The sequence below is a fragment of the Thunnus thynnus genome, chromosome 24 (assembly GCF_963924715.1).
Source record: "Thunnus thynnus chromosome 24, fThuThy2.1, whole genome shotgun sequence".
NCBI classification, from domain to species: Eukaryota; Metazoa; Chordata; class Actinopteri; order Scombriformes; family Scombridae; genus Thunnus; species Thunnus thynnus.
This window is the reverse complement of record NC_089540.1, coordinates 13,534,316-13,544,617: the sequence shown is the minus strand read 5'-3', so window position 1 is coordinate 13,544,617 and position 10,302 is coordinate 13,534,316. Positions and strand designations below refer to the sequence as shown.

Below are 10,302 nucleotides of genomic sequence, written 5' to 3'. Positions count from 1 at the left end.
TCTGTGATAAAGACTTTGTGGCTCGAGAAATTGCATTAATAGACTTTTTGGGAACTTGCAGATGTCAGTGTCCAGACAAGCTTTCCTTTCGTGCGTAGAATCACGTACAAGCACATAATGGTTGTATATTGTGCATCATTAATGAAATTCCTGTTGTTATTTGTTCATTTTTTTTATTGTTCTCTTGTAGTTTCTGTATGTCTCACAGTTTCCCCACCTGATAATCTAAACACTGTTTCAGAGCCATCTCTGTCCTGCCAGGAATAAACTCCTGCTGGGGGAAATACTGAATCCTTTTGTTTTTGGCCTAAAACATGGTGAAATTAATGAGCCTAGAAATGAAGCCTGTGAGTCCATGAGTCATAACCGCTGAATGCCATGAATTTATGTCACAAAGTTTTATGTTAGGGGAGGGAATAAGCAATCTACCCTGATATTTAAACATAACCACATCATGCTACCTGCTGTATGCTCAGTGGGAAGAGGTGGTGAGCTGTGCAGGTGACAAAAGTGAGTCCCTGCCTTTATTCAAGCAGTTAATATGTTCACTGCAGGGGTGAAGGAAGGAATTTAGAGGCAAGGGAAACTTGCCCAAACCCCCTAACCCTACTCTGATCTGATTGTGGCTTAAATTGCATTTATGCCCCTAGAATTAACACACCATTCACTCCTTAAAAGCAAAACGTAATCGCTGAAGAATCCATGAGTGATAATGAAAAATGTAAGACTTCCCACAAGAGGCTAAAAGATGAATTGTTTTTCTCTGTAAGTAAGCAAAGGTGAAAAGGTGCAGGTGAATGAGTTCATGCCTCACTTGGATCAGATTTGAGAACCAGAGGACAGGGAGGATAGTTAGTTATGAGAGGAAGCTGGGATGCAGCCACGGTGAGTTGGCCGGGCGCAGACATCTGGCCTGATTCGACTTCCCACAGCCTCCTCCAAACATTTTGGGTCCGTGCATGACAGCAAGAAATCTGTTGTTTTGGTGAACGCTCGAGAGTCAACGAATTTCTTGGATGGTGGGCCTCTTCGTCTAAAAGCTGTAGTCACGCAGTACTCTGTCAGACCGGTGGGCTGCCAAACTGTGGTCCAGGGGATAACATGGGGTCCTCAGCAAAAAAAAAAAAAAAAAGGGGGGGGAATGATTCGATTATGGTGTTGTTGCACTCAATGTACTTTTAAAGCATAAAAAAAACTATGAATGTAAACAGATTTCTAACAATATAAATCCTCTCAGGTGGAGTTCTTTGGGATGTGGAGGCGTTTAAAGGGGCATTCCACTAACCATCAAGATCAGTTTAACTTGTGCGATGTCTTCTGTGGCTCTAGAGGTGCAGATTTTGTCATTAGGGTTATCTCAGTTTGAGCGTGGAGACTTTAAATTTGATCAGAAATGCTGCGTTACAAACTTTTTTGGAGCTTGGCCCATAGCAGGAGTCAGAATATCTCAGCCTGATGCATCAATTATGATCATAATCTGTATCTCACAAATCCCCAACTTTATTGAAATGCTAAATCACTCTTATTGACATATAGATTAGTTGCCAATTTAGGTTAACATATAGCTGAAACTACTGCAGTGCAATACAAAGATTTTGTCCACAGTATTAATATCAGAGAGTAGACTAAATAGCCTGTTAGAAGCACCTAAAAATGACCATAAAGTTGACTCTCCAAAAACTGAACGTTATAAACTCTATTAAGGCAGAATTTATAAGGAAACGTGCAAGAATAGCTGCTTTAGTCATTGCACAGGCAATATGAATACACATTTTGTGTACAAATAACTTTGTTATGAACTTTAACAACTTGTATGTGTATTTATATGGACTTTATTTGAATATATAAAGATTTTAATACCAGTACTTTATTTAATCTGGCTGAACAACACCATGATTATGAGGTAAAGTAATGCACTAAGTATAGCGTGCGGTAAAAAGGCGTTTTTTTGTGCGTCATGGTACTTTTCAGTCCTATGAAATTCCTATGAAGTGTCCATGGGCCACCTGAGGTTTAGCTGTGACACTTGTATAGCATCATCACATTTTAAAACTCATAATAGGATTCCCATAGTCCTTTTTTTTCGTGGGGGCAGAACGGTAGTCAGCGTCCTGGATCTCAGGTTTCAGGAGAGGGGCCTCCTCTTCTTGAATGGGGCCGAGTTACGTGGAAGAGGAGGGGAGCAGGAGCCTTTTGTCCTCTTGTTCGGGACCCCGACACATGGGGTCAACACAGACTGAATGATTCAACTTGGTTCAATGGTTCATGCTGAAGGCTGCCTCGGACGCGGACGCACGCTGACGCAGATGAGAGTGCGCTCTAATTAGGAAAACCTGGTCGAGCAATTAAGCGCGAGGAGAGAAGACGCGCGGATTGCAGCGCAGAAGGTGGGTGTCTGGTCGCAAGAAAAGTTTGTTTGGAAAAAGTTAGTTACAATTTACAAGTTTATGAAAGCTCGTTTGAGCTGTTTTGTCATCCAGAAAGTTTATTTTAGTAGCAGGTTTTGGTCTAGTGGGTTCCGCGTAACGACTTTTGGATCAGTGCGTGCTGCCGGAGAGTGGTGAGTCGCAACAAAGTTTCTCAGTTTCAAATGCCAAAGAGGAAAATTTAATCCTGTAACACTTTGTAAAAGACAATTAGTGCGACTCGAAATGCTGTGAGGTTATAGAAGTGCCAAAAAAAGGCTTTTATATTCTAGGAGATTTAAAAACTGCCACGGCGAAGTGGCTCAAATAAACCTCCCATTACAGACTAAGCATTACAGTGATTTTCCTTTGTTTATTTAATGAGTAATTCTCTCAGTAATAGTAGCTTCAACTTTCCAAACTAATCGTGTCTCTGACTCTTAAATGTGACGGCTTCATCTTTTAAAGCACCGGATTTTTGTTCCCCACTGAAGCTTGGCAGCACTTTGTTTTCCTCCAGGAATGCCACAATTTCCAAAACAATTCAGTCTGACTCAGCAAAGCGTGTTCATAGCCTTCAACAGCTCTGCTGAGGATCTCTTTAAACCTCCTTTCAACTTCGTTTCACTGCTTATTTGAAACAGGAAAGGAAAATCTGCCTTGTGGTTAAAGTCTTGTCCCTCCTCTGGTGGCTTTTTGCAAAGTCAGAAACTGCAATTTTTTTTTTCCACAGTGACACCACAGAAGTGAGAGCAGTGATTGACATTTGTAGGTGCTGTGTTCTTCTCTTGTTGCTTAGACTGCATGTGGATTTCATGTGCCCTCCGTCTGCTCCCTGAACCCTAAAATCCAGCTTTCTGCTTTTGGTTAGGTTGGAATGTTAACTCGCCTCTGCTTTGTCCAGATCCTTTGCCCAAAACTCTCCAACCCCCTCCATCTCCTCCTGGAGCCCAGTGACTCCTGAAGCAAAAAAGCCATTAAATCAGTTGAGCTGGGTTTAGCCCTCATGAGCAAATATGCTACTGTTTAAAAGCTTTCTTTGGTCAGCTGTTGGGAGGATGGCATTGCAGAAATGTTTGCGTTTACTTGAGCCAGAAACCAGTTTATATTAGGCAAATACATTGTTTTCCTTTGTACCTTTTATCCAGACAAGAGGAAGGCAGCAAAGGCATTTAACAGTGTGTTAACAAGGGCTGCTGTAAAGCTTTCATCTGAGTACATTTTGTCTGTCTGCTCCTTAGTCGTGCACCCTTGGAAACCTTTCATGGACCCCCCCGACCCTCCCAACCAGGAGCCTGAACTCCTCATTGGAGCAGTAGCACCTGCTCTACAGATTTAAATCACACCGAACAACTTAAAAAACCAAAAATCTAAACTACATCTTGATCCATTCTTGGCGCAGAGCCGGAGTCTCAAATTACAGCAACTTTTTGGCTCCCTTCCCCTAAGAGACAGACTAGTTCTTGACAAACACAGAGATGCTATCTTACCTGTCTGACGTTTCATGTTTGAGATTTAAGAGAAACATGCAAAACAGGGTGAGGTCACTTAAAACTTAAAAAAAAGAACATGTTAAATAGATTTGAAGCATAAAAAATGCACTGACAATGAGGACATTTGATGGACTTAATTAGCACTTTGTGGTGAACCAACCAACCAGTCATCAGTCTGTGTGACACCACATCAATCTGCATTACTAACCTCTGTCTTGACAAGGTCAAGTAATATCCAGTAAATTTTCCAGGTGCACTTGTGTTGCTCAGGTGACTAAAGCATGACGATAAGTTTGTTTGAAAGTTGATAAAAAAGGTTGAACCCCTTGGAGGTCATATGTAATTCTATTGCTCCCTGTTTTGGCAGCTAAACATGTTTTTCAAATTGTTTTCTGATTATAGAGATATTAAATGCCCATTAGTGGTCAGATTTGCTTTGGAATCATTCTTTTGGTCTGTGTATATGTGTGTGTGTGTGTGTGTGTGTGTGCACGCGTTATTTTGCACAATGGGTCGTGTCCTCAAAGCACAGTTTGAAGCGGAGATGGCTGAATATCAGATCACAAAAAAGAGTTTTCTGTGTTAAGAAACCAAACCCTCTAGTAACTGGGACACAGCGATGTTTTTAAAGGGGCAGCCGGCGTCAGTGAATGTCAGAAGAGCTTTAACGTTTTTTTAGCTGTGAGGAGTTGAACACATAATTAAATAATTAGTCTTAACCAAGATACTAACGCGTGTAAAAACATGTCGGATGTTGGATGTTTTTTGTTTTCTCTATATAGCAGCTCTGCTTGAATACCTTCAACGTTTATAGGTGGGGTTTTTAATTGTATAATAGGTTTAAGATTAAAACAGATGTCAGTCACCCTGCAGCTGTACTGTTCTGTTCTTTCAGGGTCACAAGCCTGTCTGTTGTTTAAACACCTCACCCGTTCCCACCACCACAAAGTCAACACTGAGAGGGCACAAGTGACATTTTTTTTCCAGAGAGGTGAGATGATGTCTCTGTAGTGGGTTAATATCATCATTTATCATCATTGATTTTATTTTAAAGTGAGATTTAGTGCCTTAAAGCATAATTTTCCCTGCCCGGATCGAGCCGAGACAGGCCGATTTCTAACATGTTTTCACAGCTTTGGTTTAGTCTCTTTAAACTTGACATGAAAGCCTGTATTGGCAGAATATTTTTTTGGTGAGCAGGGTCAGGCTCGGGCAAGTTCGGCCTCACCATTTTTGAACAACTGAAGGTGCCAGTGTTGAAGGATTTCGCAAAGGAATGGATGAGTAACCTGGCGAGGGCTTGAGTTAACAATGTTCTAATCTGAGGAGACATGCCTGCAGATGCTTGTAATGCTTAAAACATTGTACTCTTGCAATGAGTCATGAAATGCTGGTTATTTTCTTTGCTACACCCTGTTTTCCGAATGTAGGGATATAAAGATGAAGGGTTCTAGTTGTTCTAAATGTTCCTTTTTTGTGTCTTGTCGTTCAAATTAGTGTAGAAATAAAAGTTTTTGTGGCGTTAAGTAAAAATGTTTTCTCGTGCCCCGTTTTTAGTTGAGGGATGGATCCGTACAGATATTAAAATAAACCAAAATTAGATATCTTTTTGAAACTGAGTGCTTTAATTGATGCGTAGTATTCAATTTCAGTGCTCGGCAAATTTTTCACCTAGTTTTGGAGAGAGAAACCAAATAATCCGATCTTGGAAAAACGATCAAACAACTCTACAAAGAGAAGTTCTGTAAATACTTGATCCACTTTAAAGGAGCAGACACTCTCAATGGTTATTGAACTGAAAAAAGTACCAGCATTGTTCCTTTTATTATGGCATTAACATTTTAACCTACCACATTGTGAATTTTTTTTAAAAAAAGAAGAATTTAAAGGGATAACTTCTGGCAATGTGACAGGAAAAAAATTCCTAACTCCATTTACCCCCTTCAGCATTACAATTCCTCCATCTAAAGCCACTCCATGCTCCCTCACAACTAGCTGCAACATGCCAGCCAGTACTTTGATGTTTGATTAAGAAGCTTAAGCTTGGCATGGCAGGGAGCTGTAAGAATGTGGGTTTACCTCATGCCACATGCTACCTGGACTAGTGCATCCTGACCCACAGGATGGATTCACAGAGAGAGATTTAAAAACAAAGTTTGTGGCTGTTTTTTATGTCTTCTTAGGTTTACCAAGAATACTGCAGTTGCATTCTTTAATGATCATGCAAATGGATGTGTTTGATGTGCACACTCTCTATTAATATCTATTAGTATTTTAGTGATGCTTATAGGCTTCAAAGTGCATTGATTGACACTTTGGCACTGCTGTTTTACATCTTTTCCTTTTGTTTTTACCTGAAATTTTGCATAACATCAAATAGTCATTCATTTAATCTGTTGATTTTCTTTGAGATGGATGTGTCATTATTGTCTGAGATTTTATACACCAAACAATTAATCAGTTTCGCTGAATATGAGGTGATGTCTTCAAATGTCTTGTTTTGTCCCACCAACAATTCAAAACCCAAAGATGCACAGTTTGATGGCAAAGAAAACCAGCAAATATTTGCATTTCAGTGGCTGTAAATGGTACATTTGTTTTTTTTTTTACTTTTATAAATGATGGAAAGGATGAATCAAAGTAATTCACTTATTGTATCAGATACATCAGCAACAAAAAACACAACAATACAGGTCAATGTGCATTAAGTGGGTCGCTCAGTTTAAAAAAAAAAAAGGAAAAAGAAAACCCTAAACATTTTTGGTCATAATATTAATGTTCTGTCTCTTTCTCACCCAGAGCTTGTTTAGCTCCCCGGTCACCTTGGCACCATGAGTTGGAGCTTCCTTACTCGTCTTCTGGATGAGATCTCCAACCACTCCACCTTCGTGGGGAAGGTCTGGCTGACGGTGCTCATCATCTTCCGCATCGTGTTGACAGCCGTCGGCGGTGAGACCATCTACCACGATGAACAGAGTAAATTTGTCTGTAACACACAACAGCCTGGGTGTGAGAACGTGTGTTACGATGCGTTTGCGCCGCTCTCACACGTCAGATTCTGGATCTTTCAGGTGAGTTGCATCACATTTTCAACAAATGTTCAATGTAAAATCTTCAAAAATGCTACCTACAGTGATGATTTACACATAATTATGTCTGAATGATTTAAGTCTAGCTGAATTTTTCAAATATGTACATATTTTCTTGTCCAGGTGATCATGATTACCACCCCCACCATTATGTACCTGGGTTTTGCCATGCACAAGATCGCCCGCATGGAGGACAAAGAGTACCGGCCAATCAGAAACAAGAAGAAGAAGAGGATGCCCATTGTCATCCGCGGGGCAGCTCGGGACTACGAGGAGGCAGAAGACAACGGCGAGGAAGACCCCATCATCGCTGAAGAGATTGAACCAGACGAGCCAGACAAAGCAGAAAAAGGTATTCATCAGAAAGCAGTTTTTAACATTGTAATACTCTGAAGGTTTTACCCCCTTTTGAGACTAACTAGATCAGGTTCTTACCAGAGTTTCTCTGTTTTTAAGGCACAGAGAAAAAGCATGATGGTCGTCGGCGGATTCTGCGAGATGGCCTGATGAAAGTCTACGCGTGCCAGCTGCTGTGGCGCTCTGCCTTTGAGATCTCCTTTCTTTTCGGCCAGTATATCCTCTACGGCTTTGAGGTGCTACCTTCCTACGTGTGCACTCGCTCACCGTGCCCGCACACAGTGGACTGTTTTGTGTCCAGGCCCACGGAGAAGACCATTTTCCTGCTGGTGATGTACGTCGTGTCCTTCCTCTGCCTGCTCCTCACCGTCCTAGAGATCCTCCATTTGGGGTTCGGCGGCATCCGAGACACCTTTCGCAGGCGAGCCACCCACAGGCCACGTCCCCCACCACCGTCATCCTCACGTTCCATTCCCACAGCTCCGCCAGGATACCACGCCACCATGAAGAAGGAGAAGCTGAAAGGAGAGATAAGGGACTTGCCGATGGGTGACTCCGGGAGGGAAAGTTTTGGGGATGAGGGGACCAGGGACCTGGAGCGGTTGAGGAGGCACCTGAAGCTGGCCCAGCAGCACCTGGACCTGGCCTACCAGGGAGATGAAGGAAGCCCTTCACGAAGCAGCAGCCCAGAGGTCAACACGTCTGCGCAGACAGCCGCAGAGCAGAACCGCCTCAACTTTGCCCAGGAAAAGCAAGGAGAGGCGAGCGAAAAAGGTATTAAGATACTGCTAAAATATGCTCTTGGCTGATTTAAAAGTTCAGTTTTATATCTACAAATCTACTAAGTCATTTACCAAGAAAAAAATGCCAAACAGCCCCGAATTCCATCCTCTTAAAAGTGAAGGTTTGCTACTTCTCTGGGGTTTTTTTCTATGTAACTGAAAACGAAAAATCTTTTGGACCTTTTTTGATTTGGACTAAATCAAAAACAAAAGGCATTTCAGGGAACTAAACCATTAGTTTCAGCCCCAATCCTTTTGCAAGACGTATAATAATCATTTTATAGGGTTGCAACTGAGCCCAAAGGTAACAAATTGACTGTTTTAGTCTAACCAACTGTCTAAAATCCAAAAATAATCAGCAAATCCTTACATTTGAGACAGTGGAACGAGTGAATGTTTGGCATTACTGCTTAAGCTCTTTTCTGAACATTTCCTGAAGTGTGCATCAGATTTTGTTGGTTAAATTTTTCTGTCATATTAGGCCTGAAGTCAGCACAAACTGAGCACAACACACAGCCTCAGTGTTTATCTGTTTTGTCTCCCTCTCTCCTAGGAATACATGCCTGAGCGTGCTTCCTGCCTCAAACGTCTGTCCTACCATTCCTACTGGCCTTAAACACATGGGGGAAGCACATATGGGAATGCAGTCAGACCACTGAGGGAGACCAAAGCGTGTGTGTGTGTGTGTGTGTGTGTATGTATGTGTGTGAGTGTGTGTGTGTTTGTGTGTGGATGAGAGAAATGTGCCTTTCAGTATTAGGGGTCAGTCAAAAAGAAAGAAAGAAAGAAAGAGAGAGAGAGAAAAATGCTGACCAAGCTGTTGAGACAAATGGTTCATCTCCACGACTCTAAACTTGAAAGCCTGTCACATCTCGAGTTTCTGCTTGCTGACCTACGTCCAAACCTCGACTGTGCCTTCGGCTAAAACCTTGTCTACACCCTGTTCTTTCAGCCACTCTGTGTTTTGCGGCCATACAGTAATCCACATTCATTTCAGACCTTGTAAGGATTATTGTAAGCTTTAAACTCCTCTTGCCGAGTGTAATTTTTTTTTGTCTTCCTCACAAAAGAGGCTTTTTTTTTTATATATATATATATATATATATATATATATATATATATATATATATATATATAAAATGTCGCCGAATGTTAACAACTCACTTTGTTGAGGCTTGTTTGCCTCAAGGCAGAATCTGAAACAACACAGCCTTGGGTTATGTCATTTCTGGAGCGTGCGCAGCAGCATTATTCATAACAAGGGCGGCTTAACCTGTGCTAGATGAGTCATGTTTAATTTAAACAGATTTGATGTCGGGGATTATTGGTGTTCATTAACCAGAAGCCACACTATTTCAAAAAAATGTTTGACAGAGTTTTGAAGTCTGTATACTCCAATCGGCCAAAATTGTTTACCTGGGAAATGCTTGAATTCTTTATCAACAGGAAATGCTTCAAGGAATTTCCAAGAATCATTTTTTGTACAATCAATTCATTTAAAATATTCCATTTATTTTACTAGTATGTTTTACTTTTGACTTGACCAAAGCTCTAGATTAGTTACCTTTTTGTTCAGAGGGAAGTGTTGGCTTCACAAATGCCACCTATTTCAGATGATTGCAGAAATTTGCGCACTTGGATGCCAGTAAACCCTCCTCTTCCCTAAATAATGTGCTATAAAAAATGATTCAGAATGTTCGTCATTGCATAAAGTTCAAAAATAATTTCTCTTTTTGTGGTTTTTGCTAACCAGCTGGAAACATCTGTCTTTTGGGCTACTGTCAACAATGAAATTCCATCCACGTCTTTTCAAATTTACATTCTTCTTCGGTGAGACATATTTTCCATCCTTGACATGCACTTCGCCTCCTCTGTGTTCAAACATGGATGCTTTTATGCATCCTGGAAAAGAGAAAAAAAAAAAAAAAAAAAAAAAAAAAACACAACCCAGCTGAGGAACCGATGACAGTTGGCTGTTGAAGGCAGATCCTGGTGCCATGTAAACAGATGTAACCTTCACTTCGTCTTGAGACTTAGCTTCAGTGTTCATACCAAGTTTGTACTTTCTTAGAGCCTGTTGGTTGGTTTTATAGTCTTTGGCTGGAAACTTAAGATTGCCAGAGAGCTGTTTGATGCTGTATTCTTGTAATCATCTCACTTCCACTTTTGCTACTTC

General features: G+C 41.1%; 1 protein-coding gene across 4 annotated transcripts; it reads left to right on the top strand.

The window, feature by feature from the left end:
• The first annotated feature begins 2,160 nt into the window (after positions 1-2,160).
• Positions 2,161-10,072, top strand: LOC137176878 (gap junction gamma-1 protein-like). 4 transcript variants are annotated; one of them, XM_067582886.1, is made up of 6 exons: positions 2,161-2,387; positions 4,794-4,889; positions 6,698-6,969; positions 7,111-7,339; positions 7,444-8,118; positions 8,680-10,072. In XM_067582886.1, the coding sequence occupies exons 3-6, from the start codon at positions 6,730-6,732 to the stop codon at positions 8,691-8,693; spliced, it is 1,158 nt and encodes a 385-aa protein (XP_067438987.1). In that variant the 5' UTR covers positions 2,161-2,387; positions 4,794-4,889; positions 6,698-6,729; the 3' UTR covers positions 8,694-10,072. The 4 variants fall into 4 exon arrangements, with proteins under 4 accessions (XP_067438987.1, XP_067438986.1, XP_067438988.1 ...); XM_067582887.1 differs by lacking the exon at positions 2,161-2,387 and adding an exon at positions 2,394-2,560; XM_067582885.1 differs by lacking the exon at positions 4,794-4,889 and having other exon boundaries at positions 2,162-2,387.
• Positions 10,073-10,302: the final 230 nt, after the last annotated feature.

Coding starts and splice junctions, on each gene's coding strand:
- LOC137176878 (XM_067582886.1), top strand. CDS start 6,730: ATGAGTTGGAGCTTCCTTACTCGTCTTCTGGATGAGATCTCCAACCAC. Junction 6,970..7,110: donor TCAGATTCTGGATCTTTCAG/GTGAGTTGCATC, acceptor TTTCTTGTCCAG/GTGATCATGATTACCACCCC. Junction 7,340..7,443: donor GCCAGACAAAGCAGAAAAAG/GTATTCATCAGA, acceptor TCTGTTTTTAAG/GCACAGAGAAAAAGCATGAT.